At 42.2% G+C, this 25,263-nt stretch overlaps 1 protein-coding gene across 4 annotated transcripts in view; it reads right to left on the reverse strand.

Annotated features, from left to right (window-relative positions):
• Nucleotides 1–25,263, reverse strand: part of LOC131191894 (protein SSUH2 homolog) — a 53,394-nt gene that overhangs the window by 19,207 nt on the left and 8,924 nt on the right. For all 4 annotated transcript variants that reach the window (XM_058170500.1, XM_058170501.1, XM_058170502.1 and 1 more), the window contains 6 exons: nt 19,946–20,044; nt 18,286–18,364; nt 16,549–16,678; nt 4,189–4,249; nt 2,897–3,021; nt 586–648 (listed from right to left, as the gene is read on the reverse strand). In XM_058170500.1, the coding sequence (XP_058026483.1) occupies nt 586–648; nt 2,897–3,021; nt 4,189–4,249; nt 16,549–16,678; nt 18,286–18,364; nt 19,946–20,044 (557 nt within the window). The remainder of the gene's footprint in view (nt 1–585; nt 649–2,896; nt 3,022–4,188; nt 4,250–16,548; nt 16,679–18,285; nt 18,365–19,945; nt 20,045–25,263) is intronic.

Genomic DNA, 25,263 nt, shown 5'->3' on the forward strand with positions numbered 1-25,263 from the left:
TGAATGACCCATCAGAGACCCAATAAGACTTCTTTCTGCTAGCAGGCTTTCCAACCTTCTAACAGAAAGAAAGTTCAACCATCAACAGCACTACTGCTAGCTTTTTACCATTAATATAGCAATAGCACTTAGACTTATATACCGCTTCATAGTGCTTTTATAGCTCTCTCTAAGCAGTTTTGCAGAGTTAGCATATTGCTCCCAACAATGTGGGTCCTCATTTTACCCACCTCGGAAGGATGGAAGGCTGAGTCAACCTTGAGCCGGTGAGATTTGAACTGTTGAACTACAGCTAACAGTCAGCTGAAGTAGTCCACAGTATTGCCCTCTAACCACTACACCACCTCGGCTCTTAATTTATATCAATATGAATATCAACCCTATTTGCAAACTATAGCTCTGAGGATGTTAACTTTTTAATCTTTTTTTTTTTTAAAAAAACTTTCTTCACGGGACAAACTGTTCCACACAAAGCAAGACATGTCTCTGACTTAGAAGTACTTAGAAGTACATCCATTATTTTGAATAACATTCATTAGCTAACAATAAAGAGAATATATATATATATATATAAGGAGTACATACCCTTGTGAGGCAATGGCACTGGGTACAGGGTCGTCTACCAGAACAGCCACATATTGGACATCCCTTCAAATAAAAAAAATGTTAAAGGCACCCTTTAACTTTTACTATGACTGACTCAGCTGTGACAAGAAATGTAAAAATGTAAAATCAGTGTCTGAAAGTTATATTATATTATTATTATTATTATTAATATATATATATATATATATATATATATATATATATATATATATATATATATATATATATATATATATATATATATATATATATATATATATATATATATATATATATATATATATATATATATATTTTCTGAGGTTTTCACGGGTGTTTGTATGTAGGTCTTTGGTTGTTGGGTTTTCTCCGTGTAAAATTGGAAATGTCTTGGCAACGTTTCGACGAAGTCTCATTCGTCATCTTCAGGCTTCAGCTTCGTGCTTCTGGGAGCAATGTGAAACAGCTGCGATCACATTGCTCCCAGAAGCAGCTGAAGCCTGAAGATGACGAATGAGACTTCATCAAACATTGCCAAGACATTTCCAATTTTACACGGAGAAAACCCAACAACCAAAGACCTATATATATATATATATATATATATATTTATTTATATTTGTTTTCTGAGGTTTTCACGGTGTTTGTATGTAGGTCTTTGGTTGTTCGGGTTTTCTCCGTAAAATTGGAAATGTCTTGGCAACGCTTCGACGAAGTCTCATTCATCATCTTCAGGCTTCAGCCGTGCTTCTGGGAGCAATGTGTGATCGCAGCTGTTTCTTCCTTTTAACTGCTACTGGGGGTTTGAACTGATTGGGTGGGAGCTTGGCTGTGCTCTGATTGGATGGAGGTTTTTTTGTGCTCTGATTGGCTGGGGGTGTGTCCTGTTTGGGTGGGGGCTTGGTTGTGCTCAATTTAGTCTGTGTTGCAGGGGGATTTGAGCTGGTGAGCTGCATAGCTGTTGTTTGGCTTTGTGGTGGTGCTACATCTTCATAGTGGGTGTCAGTCTGCTGCATGTATGGATTGGAGGGTTTTGAAATGGCTAATGTTGCAGCTGCGGTCTGGCTTCTGCTATATAAACAATATATATATTGTTTATATAGCCATTTATAGCCCTGGCTTTAATACTTAATACTAAACAGCACTGTCCCTCTTCAATGCTCTGTCCATACTCCATAGTTTCCTCTTGAAAATCCTTTCCACAGCAAAATAAAAATAAAAATAAAAATCAGAACTGGTAGTAATTTCTTTATAGTTAAAGAAAGCACCCTGACATTATGATTCTTATAACTACAGCAATAGTCCCCTATTTTTGGACAAAGGTCTGTACCAGCAAATAAAAGAAATGGTGTACTAAATTTAGTTTTTCATGTTCTAAATGTATACACGAATCATTTACTTGAATGGATCTCATAACTATCACCCTCAGTTTCCAAAGGTTTTTGGGAATTTTTCTACTGTGCCTTTTGTTTTTCTTTGAATAGCAAAAAATTCCAAATATTAAGAATTCTATAAATAAAATATTACCCACTTATAAATGCAAGAGAATAGGCTTGCTTTCCCAGAAAATATTTTCTTCAAAAAACAATCCCAGTTGGTTTAATTCCTTAAGTCACCAGTGATCCATCTTTCTGACACATATCCTATCCAGATGAGGAACAATCTAACAACCTAACTACTTATCACAATCTAACAGTGAGGAGAAAACAAGGCAGTTTGGATGCTGTGGTTACCTAAGCTTGTATTTAAGCCTCAAACACATCCACCTGTGCCTATTGGCATCTCCCACAAACAGCATGTCTCCTACATCTCTCCCCTCGGGGGTTTGTTTAATACGAAGCATGTCTGAACTTTGATGACTTTAACCACCTGACTCTTTTCTAAGATAGAAAGAAAATGGGCTGGCCATTTAGCTATTAAATGGCTATTAAAGCACCCTGAGCACTCCCAAAACAAATCCCAAGCTCCTCATAGGAAAGGTGGACAGGCTTGCTTAGAGATGCTCCATACTCTCTTCAGTCAGCTCCAAAGAAATCTCCATTAATGTTCCACTTTAATCTAGTGTGAACTAGAGTGCAAAGTCGGTGATCGCTATTGACCTTCTCCCATAGAAGCAGCAGGAGCTTGAGAATTAAGGCTGCAATTCTGTGCACTTAAACACCTCCCAAACCAAGCTCTACATAATGCAATGCAGTTTATATTGTCCCAATGAATAAATAATGTAAAGCAAAGAACAGAATTGTACTGAGGAGACAGAGAGAAAGAGGGAGGGAGGGAGGTCCTGACTGTGTCCTATTTTTGGTTTCTGTACCTTTACTGTTGATGTGTGAGGCACTTTAATTCTTATCATGTTGTCTTTGAATATTTCAGGAACTTCTACTCTCATGTCCCAGGGAGAAGGAGCTGCACCATACATAGCAGAATCAACAGGCTCTCCTGATCGAAGGCAAGGATGATTGGACAATGTTATAATATTCTACCTTGGGCACAAACATTTCAACAGCATAGCTTGGGACATACATATTTAATTTCAACGGAAGGGAATATATGTAACTTGGGGATGAACTATGGAATCCTTAGTGCTCCCTGATCTTGGTTGTCCGCTTTCAAACATTTCATTACCCAACTAGGTAACCAGATAACTGCATCTTTAACCTGGACACCATTTGTGGACTTCAACTCCCAAACCTATCATGTTGGTTAGCGAATTCTGAGAGTTGAAATTCTCACCTTTTTTTGCTGTGTTTTTTTTTTTCTTAAAATAGTTCCTTAGGTCTGAAAGGCAGGATATAAAATGGGAATAATAGCAAAAAGGAGCCCATTTTTCTCAGAAAGCAGATAAAGCCTGAATGTCATGCAGTTCATATATTTCATCCTACCTATATAAGTGAGTTAATATTTAAGTATTAAAAAAAAAATCTCCCTTCCAAGGAACTCAACAAATTATACAGTTCATTATACTAGTGGAATTCTTAAGCAGCACTTTTGCTGCATAAATTACAAAATGCATTACCGTGTCCAGATTAATAAATTCTTGTAGTGGTGTAAATAGATCATTAATTTCCTAAACTCGCATTAATCTTGAACTGGTGCTGTAAAGCCATATCCATCATCCTTTCTCTTGGCAGAAGTTAACTACTAAAGTTTGAAAGTGAGGACAAGTATATTAGCTTCATCCTATGGTTTTGTTATCCTCATATCCTCTTCAAACTGAGGTAAAAGACTCTTTTATAGCCATGGTTTCCCAGTGTACTGAATCAACCATAAGGCCCTGGAATACAGAACACTCCATGGATACAGAAACTATCCTCACACACGTAACTTATAGCGTGTCTCCACTGCCCACATTGCTGCTACTAAAAAAAGAATGTATAAATGGGTCTATTAGAACAAAATTGAATGTGAGATGACACAATGAAAATTGATGATGGGCAAAGCAACATGTCTCCAGTATGGAATTTGAATCCCATATGAAGCTTAATACAATCCAATACCATCCCTATGATTTCCGCAATAACCATCAGGAGGAATACATTTGAAGACAAAGCTACAATATACTGGAGCAGCAAAATCAAAGTTCTACTATAGCATAGCAACACTTACCTCTATATGGTATGGTTTTCCATAATGAAGACCTTGATTCAGTGAAAGTCTCCAAGTAATACTGAAAAAAATATATATCAATAAATATAAAAACTACAGCTTAGTCTCAAAAAATAGCAGATTAACAGAAATCTCTAAGAAATATTATTAAAGGCAGCCATACAGTGCAGAGAAGACCAATATCTTTATATATAATAAAGAAACAACTTATCACAATGATCAAAACTGCTAGTTTAAAATTCTGAGTTAAGATTGCTTTAACTAAAGTTTTATTCTGCTTAGTTTATATAACTAGGATATTAGAAGCTAATGGTGCTGGTTTCTTGGTGCTTGTTAGCTCACAGACGTTTCATTACAAGGCTAGGTAATATCATCAGTGTAAGGAAGGGCAGGTTTTGCTGTTTGTTTACATATAACCCTTTCCCCAAAAATAAGCCTTGGCATGTTTTATACGTGCATCTAATATAAGCCTTACCCCCAAAATAAGCCCTATATAAGAGGCTGCGCAGCTAGCTGGCTATTCCATCTGGTTGCTTGCGATGGCGCAGCCAGAGGTGAGATAAGAGGGAGTGTAGCTACCTCACACACCCTGCACTGACTTACCTCAGGCCCCCGCAGCCAGGCCATCCATGCCCCAATCTGCCTCCCAGCAGCAGCACCGGTAGCCATGAGCAGCAGGAGCCCACGTGGCCACTGGCCCACTTCTGCTGGCTTGCAGCTGCAATAGAGCAGAAGGCTGAGTGGCGCACCAGTGCTGTGGCCATGAGGTGAGACGGGGTTGGAGCATGGATGGCTTGGCTGTGTGGGCCCTAAGGTGAGCCAGTGCAGGGCATGTGGGCAGCTCCCCTCTCCCCTGCCTCGTGGCAGCAGCATTCACATACCATATGGCTCCTGCCCCCCCCCCACAAGCAAGCAGAAGTGGGCCTCCTGTACATGGAAAAACAGTAAGACCCCCACCCACCCCAAAAAATAAGCCGAGTGTCTTATTTTCCAAGGAAACATGGGCAAGAGCTTGCCTTGTGAGCTAGAGTATTGTTTCTTCTGTTTTCTTAGTGTGGTTTCCTCTTTATCTGTGCTTGGTTGCTGGTGAGCTGTTCTAGGCTGTTTGTTTCCTTCCCTGACTTTTGATTGTATCTTTAACATAATATTTATTTATTTATTTATTTATTTATTTATTAATCATATTTATATACCGCCCTATCTCCCGAAGGACTCAGGGCGGTTTACAGGCACTTAAAAATACATAACACAAATACAATATAAAAACAATTAAAAAACTTATTCTAAAGCCCGTTATTAAAATATAAAAACAGAACCCAATTAAAACCCATAAATTTAAAATCTAGCTCAGTCCTGCACAATTAAATAGGTATGTTTTAAGCCCGCGGCGGAAGGTCCGGAGGTCCGAAAGCTGACGAAGTCCGGGGGGTAGTTCGTTCCAGAGGGTGGGAGCCCCCACAGAGAAGGCCCTTCCCCTGGGCGTCGCCAGACGACATTGCCTCGCTGACGGCACCCTGAGGAGACCCTCTCTATGAGAGCGCACGGGTCGGTGAGAGGTATTCGGTAGCAGTAGGCGGTCCCGTAAATAACCCGGCCCAATGCCATGGAGCGCTTTAAAGGTGGTCACCAGAACCTTGAAGCGCACCCGGAAGGCCACAGGTAGCCAGTGCAGTCTGCGCAGGATGGGTGTCATGCGGGAGCCACGAGGGGCTCCGTCTATCACCCGCGCAGCCGCATTCTGGACTAACTGTAGCCTCCGGATGCCCTTCAAGGGGAGCCCCATGTAGAGAGCATTGCAGTAATCCAGGCGAGACGTCACGAGTGCGTGGGTGACCGTGCATAGGGCATCCCGGTCCAGAAAGGGGCGCAACTGGCGTACCAGGCGAACCTGGTAAAACGCTCTCCTGGAGACGGCCGTCAAATGATCTTCTAGAGACAGCCGTTCATCCAGGAGGACGCCTAAGTTGCGAACCCTCTCCATCGGGGCCACTGACTCGCCACCGATGGTCAGCTGCGGATTTAGCTGACTGTACCGGGATGCCGGCATCCACAGCCACTCTGTCTTGGCGGGATTGAGCTTGAGCCTGTTTCTCCCCATCCAGACCCGTACGGCCTCCAGACACCGGGACAGCACTTCGACGGCTTCGTTGGGGTGGTCCGGTGTAGAGAAGTACAGCTGGGTGTCATCCGCATACAGCTGGTACTTCACACCGAAACCACTGATGATCTCACCCAGCGGCTTCATGTAGATGTTAAACAGTAGGGGGGAGGATCGCCCCCTGCGGCACCCCACAAGTGAGGCGCCCCGGGGCCGACCTCTGCCCCCCTGTCAACACCGACTGCGACCGGTCGGAGAGATAGGAGGAGAACCACCGATAAACGGTGCCTCCCACTCCCAATCCCTCCAACCGGCGCAGCAGGATACCATGGTCGATGGTATCGAAAGCCGCTGAGAGGTCTAATAGGACCAGGGCAGAGGAACAACCCCTATCCCTGGCCCTCCAGAGATCATCCACCAACGCGACCAAAGCCGTCTCCGTGCTGTAACCGGGCCGGAAACCGGACTGGAACGGGTCTAGATAGACAGTTTCATCCAGGTGTAAGGGAAACTGATATGCCACCATCCTCTCTACACCCTTCGCCGCGAAGCGAGGGTTGGAGACCGGACGATAATTACCTAAAACAGCCGGGTCCAGGGAAGGCTTCTTAAGGAGGGGCCTCACCACCGCCTCTTTCAAGGCGGCCGGGAAGACGCCCTCCACCAAAGAAGCGATCGTAATCGCCTGGAGCCAGCCTCGTGTCACCTCCCGAGTGGCCAGCACCAGCCAGGAGGGGCACGGGTCCAGTAAACACGTGGTGGCATTCAGCCTACCCAACAACCTGTCCATGTCCTCGGGAGCCACAGGGTCAAACTCATCCCAGACAATATCGCCAAGACCACCCTCGAACATCTCACCCGCGTCACCGCAATCTTGGTCCAGACCATCCCGAAGCTGAACGATTTTATCGTATAGATAACCGTTAAACTCCTCAGCACGTCCCTGCAACGGGTCATCCCGCTCCCCCTGGTGTAGGAGGGAGCGAGTCACCCGAAACAGGGCGGCTGGGCGGTTATCTGCCGATGCAATGAGGGAGGAGGCGTAGCTACGCCTCGCTTCCTCAATGCCACTAGGTAAGTCCTAGTATAGGACTTCACTAGTGTCGATCAGCTTCGAACGGCTAGACCTCCAGGAACTCTCTAGGCGTCTTCTCCGCGCTTCATCCCCTCAGCTCCTCGGAGAACCAAGGAGCCGGTTGGGACCTGCGCCGGGTCAGAGGCCGCAAAGGCACGACACGGTCTAAGGCCCCCGCCGCGGCCCGTTCCCAGGCCGCAACAAGTTCCTCAACCGAGCCGTGAGCCAGACCCTCAGGAAATGGCCCAAGCTCCGTCCGAACCCATCCGGTCCATCAGGCGCCTGGGACGGAACCAACGACGGCTCCGTCTCCCTGCGGTGGTGAATGACGGTTAGAAAGTCCAGGCGAAGAAGAGAGTGATCTGACCATGACAAAGGTTCAATGACTATTTCCTTTAAGTCCAGATCTCTCAACCACTGACCAGAGACAAAAATCAGGTCCAGAGTGCCACCCCCAATGTGAGTAGGGCCATCAACTACTTGGGTCAGGTCCAAGGCCGTCATGGAAGCCATGAACTCCCGAGCTGCCGTCGATGACGAGCCGGAAGATGGCAAGTTAAAGTCCCCCATGACTAAAAGTCTGGGGGTCTCAACTGCCACCCCAGCCAGCACCTCCAGGAGCTCGGGCAGGGCGGCTGTCACGCAGCAAGGAGCCAGGTACGTGACCAGCAAGCCCATCTGACACCTATGACCCCACCTCACAAAGAGGGATTCACACCCGGCAATCTGAGGTACAGTGGTCTCCCTCGGCTCTAGACTCTCTTTAATAACAACCGCCACCCCGCCACCCCTACCCTGGGCCCTCGGCTGATGGAATGCACGGAAACCCGGTGGGCACATCTCGACCAGGGGCACGCCCCCTTCAGTGCCCAACCAGGTCTCCGTAACGCCTATAATATCCGCGGCACCCCCCTGAATCTGATCATGTATTAGGGGGGCCTTATTGGCCACGGACCGTGCGTTGCATAACATCAGACGAAGGCCCAGGCTCTGAGGGTCTTGACCATCCGGGAACGGAGAAGGAGGGGATCGGGCGCCCGATCGCCCGCAGACACCGAGCCGCCCCCCCCCCAGAACGATGCGGTCCCCCCCTTCCGCCATATCTGCCCCTCCCACTTACCGTGCAAATGGAACCACCCTCACCAAAAGGAACGTAATCCCCCCCTATAACCTCCGAACCCATTACTAAACCGCCACGAGCGCGCAAGGACTGGCTCCCCACCCGGCGGGCTACTCCCAATACCCGCCGTAACCCTCCCACCCCCCCTCCCCGACGGGTTCTCTCCCCTACCCGTCGAATCCTCCCCCAACCCTTAAAATCCCCATTAAAACTCCCCTTAAAAAATTTCTTAAAACAACTAATTAAAAAGCCCCTAAGCCTCCTATTTTTAGCATGCCACCTCTCGGGGCTCCAAAGCCCGTCCTCAAGGTGGGCCCTCGATAGTATGGAGGGCCAAACCCGCGAGAGAGGGGCGTCTCGCAGGGCAAGAAGGTCAGCCGTAAAATATGTAAAAGGAATGTATCTGGGTGTGTCTTTTGGTGGTTGATTTGTGTAGATGCCAAATTTCCAAGCATTTTAGCACAAGAAAGTATTAATTATGGCCCCACAGCTGCTGACAAGATTGTCTAGAACAGGGGTGTCCAAACTACGGCCCGCGGGCCAACTGCGGCCCGCGGGTCAGTTTTTATTGGCCCGCAGCAAATTCTCGGTGGACAGTGGGGTGCGGCCCCCGTCCTGGCCCCCAAGGAAGCCGCCGCTCGCCCGGTTGCAGATGCGGAGTGGCTCCGCTGAGGCGATCCCCGCCCACCCGGGGCTGCGGGCCGGCCATTCCGCCACTGGGCTGTAGGGGGCGCCCAGGACGCCCATGGCTCCAGCCCGGCCCACCAGAGGAAGAGGCGGGCGGGCGGCGACGCCCATCATCCCCACGCGGGGCTGCAGCCCCGGAAGCCAGGCGGGCGAGGCGCTCTGCTTCCCAGCCCCGCGCGGGATCCTCTCTGGGCGCGGCGCTCTGCACGCGCTCAGGGGGCGCTTACTTGTCACGGATGATGGTCTGCAGCTCCCGGATCTGGTCGTTCATGGGCAGGAGTTTGAGCTGGGCCGCCGCCGATCCCGGCCAGTCGTGACGCGTCGCCGTCGCCGACGTGGCCGTGGCCTCCTCGGCGCCCCCGTCGCCCGCACAGCAGCCTTTCCCGCCAGCGCAGCAGCATCGGCTGCCGTCGGCGCTGCTGCTGCTGCTGTCCGGGCTCAGGCTGTCACCGCTGCCCGGCCGGGTCGGCGGCGCAGCTGCCGAGGCCCGCCCTCGCCGCTCGCCGGCATCCCGGCCTCTGCCCCCGCCGGGCCCACCACGCGCCGGTCGCAGCAAGGCATCGCCTCCATGCGCCGCCGAAGCAGCCGCCGCGGCACCCTGCCACACGCTCCGCTTTACCTCAGCCGCGGGCCCGTGTGCCGGCCCGTGACGCGGCCGAGCTCGCCCGCTCCCATTGGCTGCCGCGCCTGCCGCTCCGCGCCGCGCCGCCACTCGGCGTTCGGAGGAGGGGCCGGTGCCCGCCCACTCTCGCCCCCTAGTTAGCCCCGTCCCTTTCTGGCCTGGGTGGGAGCCGCGTGGCACACCTGAGTGGCTGTGAGGAAGCGGTGCGGGCCTCGCCTGGGCCTCCCCGGAGTCCCTCCATTGGCTGCTGTGTCTCCCTCAGTGGGAAGAGAGTTCGCGACGGACGGCGGAAAATCCCCAGTAAATACATGCTGGTTGCCAAAAGCTTGACTTTTGATGTAACTGGGGATGCTGCGAGGGTCATAAATGCAAAGACTGGTGGTAAGTCACTTTTTTCAGTGCTGTTGTATTGGTCGCTAAATGAGTGGTTGCAAGCCGAGGATTACTGGTAGCCGCTGTCAGTATTTAGGTCTCTATGTATTTAGGTTTCTATGCCCATAGCCACATCCACTCAGTCACATGAGGAGTTAGCCACGCCCACCAGTCACATGACCACCAAGCCACACCCCAAAATAAGCCACGCCCACAGAACTGGCACAAAATTTTTTAGCCCCCCCCCCCCCCCGTGGCCCGGGCCTTTGCTTATTTTTCTGTATTTGGCCCTCACTCAAAAAACTTTGGACACCCCTGGTCTAGAATTATGGTTTGTTATTATTGTTGTGACTGTTACCATTTAGGGTGAATGTGGCCCACAGCCACTGACTTCAAATTCAACCCACCGATCAGAATCCACAAAATAAAAATTGTATTCTATAGTATAAAGTCGTAAGTATAATTTATCCAAAGTTGAGCTAGAGTTACAAAGTGCCAGCAAGCATCCCAAACAATTTCAAATTTAACCTCCCCGTTATCATTTAATCTCCAACTTTCCTCCAATTTTTTAAGTATCCATTTTTTATCCTTTTCATTTTTATACAGTTTCTCCTCATATCTCCAATAGCTTCTTTTTTTCTCAAAATTAAAATCTAAATCCACCATAACTTCTGCATGATCAGAATCTTTAAAAATTCCCACATCTACCTTATCCACATTATTCAGCAAATCTTTGGAAAGAAAAATATAATCAATTCTAGAATATGTATTATATATCTTAGAGAAAAAAGTATATACTCTTTCAATTCCTTTGACCTCTCTCCACACATCCACCACACCGTTTCGAAGCATCCACTTATTTAAAATCCCCATTTTATTTGCTCCTCCACAGCGGGTGGGGTTAGTACTATCTATTTTATCTCTGATTAAATTAAAATCCCCAGCCACAATTACTTTCCCTACACTTTCCTTCTCCAAAATTTTTGTTATTTTTTCAAGAAATTCTCTTTGTTTTTCATTCGGTAAATATAAATTAACAAGTGTCACTTTTTCCTCATTAAGATTTCCAACAATTATTACATATCTTCCATCCTCATCCAAAATTACCTGATGAAAGCGGTGTTTAGAGGGGAGAGTATTAAATTATCAAGTAGGAAATATAAAAATTATAAAATTAAAATGGAAAGAGATAAAAATCAGATTAAAGAATTGGAAAATCAATTTTTGCTTACTAAAGAAAAAAAATTCTTCAGGAGCTTAATATGTTAAGAAATAAAATGATAGAAGAGGATACAGAGTTGGTAAAAAGAAATTTGAGATATTTAAATAGGAATTTTTTTGAATTTAGTAACAGAAATTCTAAGTTATTGGCAAAGATGGCGAAAAATAAAAGAGAGAAGAGAGAAATTGGAGTTTTGATAGATGACAGAGGTATAAGATGTTATAAAAAATTAGAGAAATGTGAAGTGGTTAGAAATTTTTTTCAGAATCTATATTCAAAGAAACCAGTTAATCGGGGAAAATTGCAAAGTTATTTAGAAAAATATGTGGTGAAAATTGATCAAACACATAAAGAATTGATGGAAGAAGATATAACACAAGATGAGATTAATGGAATTATACAAAAAATAAAATTAGGGAAAGCTCCAGGTGAGGATGGATTACCTGCTGAGTTCTATAAAGAATTTAAAGAATTAATAATACCAAGATTGCAAAAATTATTTAACGGAATATTACATGGTGGAGAAGTACCTTCGTCATGGAATAGAACGGTGATATCCCTAATTCCTAAGCCAGATAAAGATTTAGAAAGGATTGAGTCCTATCGGCCCATTTCTTTAATTAATCAGGATGCAAAGATATTTACTGCTATTATAAGTAATAGATTAAATAGATTTATAGATAGATATATAAGTTACAACCAAGTAGGTTTCGTGAAGGGTAGATACATGAGTGATATTGTTAGAAGAGTATTAAATATTATAGATGTAGCTGAACATAACGGTGATAAAATTGGTATAGTATCATTGGATATTTTTAAAGCTTTTGATTCCGTACAATGGGAAACTATTAAAGTAATTGTGGAGGCTTTAGGCTTTGGTAATAAGTTTATACATGTTATTTCAAAATTGTATCAAAAAAGCAGTGCAAGAGTGAAGGTGAATGGAATATTAACTGAAGAGATAAAATTAGAAGCAGGTACGAGACAAGGATGTCCCTTGTCCCCAACATTATTTTTATTGGCTATGGAAATTTTGACAAAAATGATAGAAAAAGATGAAGAATTAGAAGGATATAAGGGGTATAAGATAAATTTGTATGCGGATGATACTTTAATTATTTTGAAAAATGTAGAGAAAGACCTGAAAAAGATATATAAGCATTTGAAAGAATTTGAGGAAATGACAGGTCTGAAAGTAAATTGGTCAAAGTCAGAATTATTGATGGATAGTAATGGTAATGAGTGTGAGAATATGCAAGAGCAATTTGGGATAAGGATTAAAAATACATTGAAATATTTGGGTATAGTGCTTTCACTCAAGGTTAAAGAATTGAAAAAACTTAATTATGATGTGGTGATTAATGAAATTGAGAAGAAGATAGACAAATATAAAATGTTAAAGTTGTCTTGGTTTGGTAGAATTGCAATGTGTAAGATGATGTTGCTGCCCAAGTTTAACTTTTTATTCGAGATGCTACCGCTAAATTTGACAGAGAAAGATATTGAAGGATATCAGAAAAAATTGGACAAATTTTGTAATGGTGGGAAAAGACCTAGATTAGTGAAGAAAATGTGGTATCAAAATCAAAAGGAAGGTGGATTAGGAATCCCCAAATTATTTAATTATTACTGTGCGTATGGTATCCGGATAGTGGTAAAAATATTTAAAGGTGAAGATAACTATTGGAGAGACTTAGAGTTAAGGGATATAGAAATTTGGATCAAGGTGGTTTTAGATAAAGCAAACTTAAAATGTGTAATTAGAAGTTATTGGTTAAAGGATTAAGTAAAAATGTGGAATAAATTTGTTAAAATTTTAATTCGGATATAATCTTTTGGGGAGACAATTGAAATTGGCCGATTAAAAATAATATAAAAGCGTAATGAAGTGATTAAAGAGGAAAATATAGAAATTATTAGAGATTGGATAAAAGTTATGGAAAATGAAAGGAGGAATAAAGAAATTATTGAAAAATTAGGGTTAAGTTGGTTTGAAAAATACAGATAGAAAATGGACAAAAAATTAAGGAAAATTATTCGATAAATAGATGTGAAACTGAATTTGAATATTTAGTATCTCGGATTATGAAAGATGAAATTGGGCTAAAGGGACTCGTTAGTAGGGTTTATAAGATTATAAACTCTGATGAAAAATTACAAAGAGTGATGAGGACAAATTGGGAAAAAGATCTTAATATTGAAATACCAGAGTCAGATTGGAATGTGAATTGGAATAGTAGAATTATGAGAACTTTATCTATAAGGATTAAAGAGCATAATTATAAAGTTGTTTGGAAATGGTATTTGACTCCAGTAAGATTGTCACAAATGGATAAAAAAATTAGTAAAAAATGTTGGAGATGTGAGATGGAATTGGGGACTTATGAACATATGTGGTATAAATGTGATAAGGTTAAAAAGTTTTGGCAACAATTGGAGAAAATTATATTTGAAATAATGGGGAAAGTAATAATATTGAGAGTGGAAACTATATTATTGTTGGTAATTAAGGAAATAGAATTAACAAAATATGAAAAAGAATTGATTAGAATTATGATTATAATAGGTAGAATTATAATAGCTAGATATTGGAAATTAGATGTGATTTTTAGAATAGAAGAGTGGAATTCTGAAATGTGGAAATTAGCCTTAAATGATAAAATGACATGTGATATTAAAATTAGAAGTGGTGTGTATAAAGAAGATAATTTCTGGAAGACTTGGAAACCATTCGTGGACTATGCGCTTGGAAAATTGGACGCTTCGGTACCTGTACCTCGAGAACGTGGATTTTGGCAATCATGAGGATATATCCGAAGACCCAAATCTTCCCTTTTTTATGTATAGCACAAGGGTGTAATAATGTATTTTCTTTTTTGTTTGTTGGAAAAAAGTAATAAAAAAATTAAAAAAAAACAAAAAAAAAAACAAAGTGCCAGCAAGTTTTTATGAAGTTTTTGTTCCCCTTCCCCTCTTGTCTCTTAAACATATACAACTCTGTACAGAAGACATTGAGCAACAGATGAGTTTCTCAGTCCAACTGGGCATCACATGTTATGTGCTTGTGTTCCCAAAGTGAATTACCAAACTGCTAGTTTCTATTCTCTTTCCAATCACTTATTTCCTGGTTGGACGATTCTGTCTTCACCACTGATACTTTATTGAAAAAAAAAGGAAATGGGTAAGGAAAGGAGCAAGAAGGAAAAAAAGCAGCAAGCTACAGAAGAAACACAAACCATATCTGAACAGAAGTGACAGTCTACTTAACATTCTCCCCATTCCTTCAATTTTTTTTTCCAGTCATCACTACACTAAGTATTATTCTCCCAGGGTTATAGATAGGTGTCCATTTCTCTCCATGATGCCAAAATGACAAAAATGTGCAACATGACACAGTGTTCGCACTATGTTTTGTCACTTGCCTCTGTTTTGTCACACCATATCAGAAGATGAGAGTTTAATAATGGTCTCATCTAAGACCACTGAATAAATTTGTGGAAAATGAAACTTCTCATCAATTACTACCCTTCAGTTGAATATACACAAATTGTATATTGTAAAATTGTAATCCTCCCTGGATATCAGTCTGCCATGCTGTTCTCAATACAGTGAATGAGAACTGGAGAAAAAAATCTATTCGGTTATAGCTCCTAATTTAATTATTCTCCTGATGAATTCACTTCAGGTACACTATTGAAAACCCGTGGCACCTTGAAATAGAGAAACTTATATGACTTATAGTAACTTTTTTGCTGGTAATCCTTATGATTTATACTGATATATTGACCATCATTTGTGTTGTAAATGTTGTACCTTGATAAAGGTATCTTTTCTTTTATGTACACTAAGAGCATATGCACCAAGACAAATTCCTTGTGTGTCCAATCACACTTGGCCAATAAAAAATTCTATTCTATTCTATTCTATTCTATTCTATTCTATTCTATTCTATTCTAGTCTATTCTATTCTATTCTATTTACTTTCCATATTTTCTACATATCCTTTCTTAAGCCATTTTATCCTGAAATTACATATTGTTTTGTACAAACTGCTGTTATTGTACTTTTAAATATTCAATGTGAATTACCTTACACTCTTTACAAAAGCCAAAAAAACACAAATCTTTCTCAGCATATTCAGATCAATAGACACAATATAAACATTTGAGAGAAAACTGTGTGATAAAATCAAGAACATCAGGGGGCTTCTTGGTTCACAGTTTCATAAACAGATCAATTTGCCTTATTGTGGAACAAGCGATGGGCAATGACTCTTCAAAGCTTTCCCTGCATATATTAGAAATGTCCCAATCTTATTGGAAAAAGTTGGGGCTGAAGTCATGAGTTAACCTACAGATGTAAAGCACTCTTTTTGTATTAATTGTTTATTTGTTAATTAATTAATTTTAACCTACATTTAAAATTAATTAATTTTAATTCGCCACGAACTGAAGACACATCTTTTCATTCGCGCGGGGCTGGCTTAAATTTTATGGATTTTATAGTTTTTATTAATTTTAAATGGGGTTTTAGTTTTCTATATATTTTAAATTTTTAGGCAAATTATAATAAGTTTTTTAATTTTGCATTTTATATAATATTGTCTTGTCTGTTTTTATTTGCCTGTACACCGCCCTGAGTCCTTCGGGAGAAGGGCGGTATAAAAATCAAATAAATAAATAAAATAAATAAATAAAATAAACCTACATTTCTAACCAAGGTCTTTATGCAGCATATAGTCCAAATTTAACATATGTGATCCTCAAATTTCTGTTGCTAAGCAAGTGAGTTTCTTGTTCTTAAATGAGTTTTGCCCCGTTTTACAGCCTTTCTTGCCTCAAGGTGTTAAATGAATCACTGAAGTTGTTAAGTGAATCTGGCTTCGCCATTGACTTTACTTGTCAGAAGGTCGCAAAAGGAGATCACATGACCCCGGGACACTGTAACCGTCATTAACACATACCAGTTGCCAAATGTCCAAATTCTGATCACATAATGCTGCAACAGTCGTAAAGGAGAAAAATGGCCATATGTCACAATTTTCAGTGCTGATGTAACATCAAACGGTCACAAAACAAATGGGGGTAAGTCAAGAACTACCTGTGCATGACTTTATATACGGTTTGTTGCATGCACACACATGCTAACATTATATTCTTCTTACTCTGTAGGTATTCAGTGCTAGGAGATCCTGAAATATCAAGTCTCTGGCTGGAGCCTTGCTATAGCAGCACTTGCTTGCAGCATACTCGATGAAAGCTTCTTTGGCTTCATCTTCCGAAATAGCAGGAATACTGTGGCACAAGCAAAAACAATGGAGACAGCATAAATCACAGGGCTAGCTTCAAATACTCCTCCAGGACAGGGACATGCTACCTTTTGAGTTGCTGGGCATGGTCAGAATTTTTAGAGCATCTATGGATTCTCCCACAAAATGAAAAGCCCCAATAGGCACCCTCAGTAGCAGATCCTCATTTATCAGGTGACAAACTGGAGAGGCCGCTATTGACTTAGGATTCTCATCGCCTCTCTCAGTGACTTTGGGTTTTAGTATTTTTTTCTTCGTCTTCTCTGTTTCCCCCCCAAAAGCAACCGGTTGTAGCCACCCATCATTTTTACATTCAAAGAAAGCTTTGGGGAAAGAACGGTTATGCTGGAAACAAGTAGATGAAAGCCGCGTGAACCAGGGGTGAAATGCTCCCGGTTCAGACCGAACCGGATGGGCCAATCCGGTAGCAATGGTGGCAGGTGGTTCGGAGAACAGGTAGCAAAAATCCCTGCCCCCCCCCCAGCTCAAGCCCACCTAATCGCCCAGACGTCCAATTGCCACTTCTTTCCGACTCACTCGTTTTTCCCGCCCGAATGGCAGGAATAGGTTGTATTGGACGATCGTGCACCTCAGCTGGTGAATAAGTAGTTAAAAAATGCTTTAAAAGTTTTTTAAAAAGGCTCCAATGATCGCGTGCCACAGCTGTGATCGTCAGAGCCTTTTTTTTAACCTCTTAAAAGCATTTTTACTACCTATTCGCCCAAATAGGTAGTAAAAAAATGCATTTAAAAAAGTAAAAAAAAGGCTCCAACAATCTCGCGCCACAACTGATCACGACCACCCCTGCGTGCGCTGTTCTACCTACCTTCCTTCACATGCCTCCTTTTGGCGTGCACTGCACGTGCGCACCTTGCATTTGGTGCAGGTTTGCACTGGGCATGCACACACAGAGCACACATTTGGCGCGCGCAGAGCACATGCGCAGCCACCAAACTGGTACTACACCACTGGTGTGAGCTAAAGACCTACTGGATGCTGAGGAAACCATGCTTTATAAGGAACATGATCTTCCCTCAATAGAAGCAGCTCTTATCTCCTGCTTGAGCTACTTCACTTAACAGGTAGTCCTTGACTTACAACCTTTCGTTTAGTGACTGTTCGAAGTTACAACGGCACTGTAAAAAAAGTGGTTTATGACCGTTTTTCACACTTATGGCCATTGGGGCGTTGCCATGGTCACATGATCAAAATCTGGACGTTTGGTAACTGGCTCATATTTGTGATGGTTGCAGCGTCCTGAGATCATGTGATCAACTTCTGTGAGCTACCGACAGGCAAAGTGAATGTGGAAGCCAGATTCATTTAACCACCATGGTACTTGGTTAACAACTGGAGTGATTCACTTAACAACTGCGGCAAGAAAGGTCATAAAATGGGAGCAAACTCACTGAACAACTGTCTCATTTAGCAACAGAAATATTGGGCTCAATTGTGGCCATAAGTCAAGGACTACCTGTGTATCTATTGCGCTTTCATTTTTCTCTTCCTCCTGATAAGCAGAGGATAACCACTTAGTTTGAGGCAAAGGCAAAATAAAAATAGATTCTTAGAAGATTTAAATATCCATCTTACTTCCAGTTTGTCTGAGCTGGCATTGGCTCACTTTCCCGATAAGGAAACGAATCAGGTGGAGGAGGGAAATACTTCCCTGCTGCAAAAGAAGGGAGTAAAGATGAGAAAAGAGGCTGCAGGTTAAACAGTGGCCAACAGTCACTGGGACTGGCATAATTTGGGTTGAATTTTAAATTGGGTATTCTTAATATTTTTAAATTTTTAAATCTAAATTTTAATAATCAGCCTTTAAAATTTGCTCTTTTTAAATGTTGTTTTAAATGGTATATATTTTGTTTTTATTTTGGCTGTACACCGCCCTGAGTCCTTCGGGAGAAGGGCGGTATAAAAATTTAAAAAAAAAAAACAAAAAAAAAAGTCTGTGGTCGAAGGAGCCGTGAAAGTGGCTTATCCTATTGTAAGTCATCCTAAATTCAAGGTCCTTATTGTCCAGTAAGAATCCTGCTATGCTCAGGATGCATCTGTCTACCGTGTAATCTGTAATCTGTTTCCTTACAGAGTGTTACCAAATACAAGTAACAGGTGATGGTCGAGCAGCTGGCCAATGGATCACTTGGGTAGAGAAAATAGACCTTTATTTTTTTTTCCCCTTCTATTTGCAAAATAGGAAACCTATGCATTTCTCCTCTGTTGTAAGTCCCACTGTGTTCACTGGTTCTCCCCACTACTTAGGTCAGTATACTTCAGATTTTAAGTCCTGTACAAACAGGACCGATCTCTCAATGTCCTCCATGTTTTTGAAGAAAATCTGCAAGGGAATGCCTCTAAGTCCATGGAAGTGCTGTGTATGATTGATATGAGGGTGCTCACTCTCTGGAGAACGTTCATAACCTGGGAGGCTTTACATGGTGGACTTTCACTCTCTCCACCTGCATTTCTATATTATTTATTAAAGGTATATGCCACCAATCTCACTACCCAGAGCAACTACAGGTAGTAAGAGCAGGACAAGATGAGCAAACTTGTCCATGTTTCCCTCAAAGCAATGGAAGCAACTTCTTTCTAGCTAGTTACTGTCTTTATTTGTTTCCACACCCTCCTCATTCACTCTTTTTCTACACCTCCATCTGCTGCTATTGCCACACTCCACAAGTTTAAGTTAATCTGCAGATCAAACAACATGGTGGCACAGTAGTTAGAATGCAGTATTGCTGGCTAACTCTGTCAACCGCTAGCAGTTCGATTCTCATCGGCTGTCAAGGTTGACTCAGCCTTCCATCCTTCTACGATTGCTAAAATGGGAACCCAGATTGTTGAGGGCAATATGATGACTCTGTAAACCAGTTAGGAAAGGCTGCAAAGCACAGTGAAACGGTGTACAAGTCTAAGTGATATTGCCATTGCAATGTAATTATTGGGGGGCAGGGAATCTTCCTTCCAGATAAATATGGTAATTCCACTCAAAGCAGCAAATTTAATTGCCACAAAATCAACACAAGAGCCTTGTGACACTTTAGCATTCAATATATTATCATGTGGATGTCATCATTTTCATCAGTTCTACACAGTGGTGGGATTCAAGTAATTTAACCACCGGTTCTCTGCCCTAATGATTTCTTCCAACAACCAGTTTGTCAGACTGCTCAAAAAGCTAACAATCGGTTCTCCCAAAGTGGTGCAAACTGGCTGAATCCCACCATTGGTTCTACACCAAACTTACCATCTCCAACTGTAGTGCCTTCGTACCCAGACACGTTGTTTACATCAAAGGCAGGAGGAGCAGTAGGTACTTCAGCTGTCATAACAGGAGGTGTGATCCCTACAACACGCAACAGAGAAATATTAATACTACTAGCACACAAACATTTAACAAGCCATATAAAACACAGCATCTAATTTTTTTTATTTATTTACATTTATATCCCGCCCTTCTCCGAAGACTCAGGGCGGCTTACATTGTGTAAGGCAATAGTCTCATCCTATTTGTATATTTATATACAAAGTCAACTTATTGCCCCCCCCCCCAACAATCTGGGTCCTCATTTTACCTACCTTATAAAGGATGGAAGGCTGAGTCAACCTTGGGCCTGGTGGGACTCAAGCCAGCTGTGTTTAATAAAAGGCTGTCTTACAGCCTGAGCCACACCGCGGCCTATATATTCTCTTTCTTTCAAAGGTCATATGATACATACATTGGAAAAAAAGTCTAAAATGTATTTCTCCCCAAAAAGATGGTCATTTGATACAACTATTAATTTATGCATCTCAATATGGACCTTGTCTTCAGAAAACTTTAAGACAGAGGTGAGCAATCTATGGCTAATGGGTCACAGGTAGTTCCCCTAGCACCCCACTTGCAGCTCTCAGGTTCCCACAGCCCAATATTTCAAATCTATCATTTCAATTGCAACAATATTTTTATGGAGGCTTAAGTCACCTCTCAGCAATCCTGAGAACCCCAGAACACTGAATTACTTCCCCCCTTAACCCCCTGTGGATGGGGTGGGGGCTTTTAAGAAGAAAACTGAACAAAATCTCTGAAAGCTTAAGATACTAATTTTGCCACTTACACTCTCTCAAAAGATTGGAGAGGTGAGCAATTAGGTGTTTTCAAACCTTCAGCAACGCAACATCAGGCATTAAATCAACTCTTTGTTCCTTGGCAATTTTAAGCTGTATGAACACCCTAGGAGCTGAAGTCCACTTCTCTTTTTTTTTAAGGTTTATTGGGTTTTTATTTTTAAACAAATGTCAACATCAATACAATGAACAGTTTGGTCTCTGGGTAGGTACAAATAATAACCGTCAATTCAGGGTGAAATGCTCCCGGATTGGACCAGATCACGCGATCCGATAGTGATTGTGGCTGGTAGTCTGGCGATCCAGTAGCGATGGCGGAGCAAAGCTCCACCCACCAGCCCGGGGCAGAAGGTTTTCCGCATGCGCAGAAGGTTTTCCGCATGCGCAGAAGGTCTGCGCGCACATGTGATGCACGTGTGGTGCGTGTACTTCCGAACCAGTAAGGAAGGTAAGTAAATTTCATCCCTACGTCTATTAATACATTACTCAAACTTATATAATCCTAATATTAATGTTTTTGATTATTTTAGAGTAGGTTTTTTTTTGTTTACATTTATACCCCGCCCTTCTCCGAAGACTCAAGGCGGCTTACAATGTATAAGGCAATATACATTGTTCAATATTTAGTGTTCTATTCTAATGTCAATGATCATCAACATACATAGTAATACCATCTTTCAACCTCTCAACTTTCCATCCAATTATTACTTATTTTCAATTTATATGAAAATTATAACTACTAATATTCCCCCTAATTCTTATTTCTACCTCTATTCTGGCTTCTAGTCAGGCCACTCTTACTAATCTTAATGTCAAAACACATATTTATGTTAATACATAGTCCTTCATATAAGGGTGTATATTTTTATTTCTACCTCCATTTCTAGTTTTTAATCAGGCCATCATTATATTTGAAAAAAGAAGAAGAAAAGGGGGAGAGTTCTATTCTGTCCATCATCCCTTGCCCATTTTAATATTTCAATTCTTGTTCGTTTTTTGCCTTTCCTCCCACACTCCTCTCTTGAATATTTGTCTCTGTCAACATTTGTATCTTCATTATTCCATCTAAATATTTCTCCTGTCTCCTAAACTGCCATATCTCCAGAGTATCCACCCTTATTCCTATCTCCCTTTCAAAAACATCTTTCAAATTATCCAATTCCAATTCCATTTTTATATATCTCAAAAAGTTTTTCTCATCCTCTTGTTTTATTTGGTGGTTTGTCTGCTCTATCTTTTTCTCCATTCTTTCCACCACCTCCTCTCTTTTCTGGACTTTTTGATCTTCATTCATTGCCAGTTCTATCATATTTTCTACTTTGTCACTTATGCCTTGGATTAAGTCTTTTATCTCTCTTTGGTTCTTTATCATGGTATCCCTGATGCTTTGAAACATCCACGCCATTTCTCTTGAAATCTCATTCATTTTCCCCCTGAAAAGGCATCATGTTTTAGTTTAATAAGTCCACTTTTAGTCAGGGCACAAACAATATATTCAGTTCCAGATTGATTGATTGATTGATTGATTGATTGATTGATTGATTTAGATTTTTATACCGCCCTTCTCCCAAAGGACTCAGGGCGGTGTACAGCCAAATTATAAAAACAATACAATATACAATTAAAACAAAAACTTAAAACAAGCATATTCCATAAAAGGCCGAAATTTAAAACTATCAAATTTAAAATCCTTAAAATTCATAAATAATAACCCCAATTTAAATTATTTAAGATTAAAAATTTAAGCCAGTCCCGCTTGAATAAACAAATGCGTTTTCAGCTCACGGCGAAAAGTCCGAAGGTCGGGTAATTGGCGCAAACTGGGGGAAGTTCATTCCAAAGGGTAGGAGCTCCTACAGAGAAGGCCCTTCCCCTGGGGGCCGCCAGCCGACATTGCTTGGCAGACGGCACCCTGAGAAGACCCTCTCTGTGTGAGTGTACGGGTCGGTGGGAGGCATGAGGTAACAGCAGGCGGTCCCGTAAGTACCCGGGCCCTAAGCCATGGAGCGCTTTAAAGGTGGTAACCAAAACCTTAAAGCGCACCCGAAAGACCACAGGAAGCCAGTGCAGACTGTGCAGGAGCGGTGTTACGTGGGAGCAGCGTGTGGCTCCCTCAATCACCCGCGCAGCTCCATTCTGAACTAACTGAAACCTCCGGGTGCACTTCAAGGGGAGCCCCATGTAGAGAGCATTGCAATAATCCAAACGAGAAGTGACAAGAGCGTGAGTGACCGTGCATAAGGCATCCCGGTCAAGGAAGGGGCACAACTGGCGGACCAGGCGCACCTGGTAAAAAGCTCTCCTGGAGATGGCCGCCAAATGATCTTCAAACGACAGCCGTCCATCCAGGAGAACACCCAAGTTGCGCACCCTTTCCACTGGGGCCAATGACTCGCCCCCAACAGTCAGCTGCGGTTGCAGCTGACTGTACCGGGGTGCCGGCATCCACAGCCACTCCGTCTTGGAGGGATTGAGCTTGAAAATGTTTCTCCCCATCCAGACCCATACGGCTTCCAGGCACCGGGACAGCACTTCGACAGCTCATTTTGCTCATTAAAGAGTTCACATTTCCTAAAGCATAACCTGTGTTTGTCCTGAAGTACAATCAACTCCAGATTAAAATAGTTGATCCTGAAACTACTAATATTGACAGCAGAAAATGGCATAAAGCCATTTATTATCTAACTATACGAGAGAGCTGAATGCAACAAAATTTCATTTTAATGTATGCTGATTAGTGTACATTTAAAGTGAATAAAGATTCTATTCTATTCTAATTTACAGTGCTTAACCAGAATACAACCTGTGTTCTAGATGATATTTATATTTCATAATCATGTACACTAACTGCATAAAAAGCCAGTTTTTCTTATTAAAAGTATAGCACACTCATCCTGAGATTTGGATCAAAGAATCTTCTTGATAACTATTTATATAATACTAAAAGGTTATATTATTACTCAATTTGTATTATCTGTCAATGAAATATAAGACGGAGAAACACAACTTCATATTTCTCTATGCCACAAAATCCAATGGGATGGACTTTGATAATCATCTTTCAATCTAACTTACCCCCAAGGAATAATGTGAGAATTCAGTGGGAAGTGAATGATACAAAGAGCTTTTTAAAGGAAAAAGTGAATAAAATGCAAATAGATAACCTGATATTAATATCTTAGCAGGTCACACTGCTTACAGCTGGAATGTTTGGTCTATTTTCTCCCATTCTTTATAGGATAATAAAGATAGGTTGTCAGTGTATACTTGGAGTGTAAAAGAACAGGGGATGATAAAGATTTTATAGTAATAAAATTTATTATCTTAAGACCAGAAACATGGCAAGAGGGTAACTTAACTCCAGAACCTTAACATTAAAATAAAATGTTTCTCTTAAGTCATTTTAATAACCTAACTGTGGGTCCAGTGCTACTTACTCTAGTAATTAGAGGCTATGCTTTGTGAACAGCATAAAATCTGGAAGGTTATGATAACTGGTAATCTTGTATTGAACTGCTGTCTCTGCAATTCTTCTCACCTCATACATAAACAACATCAAACTGCCATGCAAGTAGGAAATCTTCATGACACCAGTCCACATTCCTTACTATATAACATTTCAGATGTCCCCTGGTGATGCTGATCCATTCAAGGATAAAGATAAAGACAATAAATCCATGCATTCCTGCATTTAGAGCACAAGAAGAATCCAACATACAATGATCAGAAGGGTATGCAGGGTATGCCTCTGGTAAATTAATGCCTATGTGAAGTGATCCCTCTTCCCCAGACAGGCAGATGCTCCCTCTTTCAAAGATAACGTCCTCTACATCCTTATCTTGATGACTATAAAGCAGTGTTGGTGAACCTATGGCACATGTGCTGGAAGCGGCACGCGAAATCATCCCACAAAGAATGTGCAGCCTCGCTGGCTTCTATTCCGCATTCCTGTGATCACATGCGCACTGGTCAGCTGGCTATCGCGCACGCAGGAGCGGCGGAACCCAGAAGAGTGGCGTTCTGTCATGCATGTGCAGGCCAGTACCCGAACTTCCAGGTTGATGTCATGCACATGCGTGATATCCAGCTGTTCATCAGGCGCGCATCCATGCTGGTATCTGGGTGTTTAGGTGCTGGCTCGCGCTTGAGCGATGGACTGCTCCTCTTCTGGATATTGGTGCTCCCCGCGCGCGAAGGCCAGCGGGACCGTGCATACCTCATGGGATGGTTTCGCATGCCACTTCTGGCACGTCAAAGGTTCGCCATCACTGCTATAAAGGATTCAGTCAACATTTCTTACAATTTCGTGTAAATTTTGTAAGCCAAGTAGGTGTAGTGGTGAAGGCATCTGCTAGAAAACAAGAGACCGTGAATTCTAGTTGTACCTTAGTGTTCCACCTCTAGCTCCACTCACTCTCTCTCAGCCCTAAGAAGAAGGCAATGACAAACACTTCTGAA

Source organism: Ahaetulla prasina, chromosome 2 (genome assembly GCF_028640845.1).
Source record: "Ahaetulla prasina isolate Xishuangbanna chromosome 2, ASM2864084v1, whole genome shotgun sequence".
Taxonomy (NCBI): domain Eukaryota; kingdom Metazoa; phylum Chordata; class Lepidosauria; order Squamata; family Colubridae; genus Ahaetulla; species Ahaetulla prasina.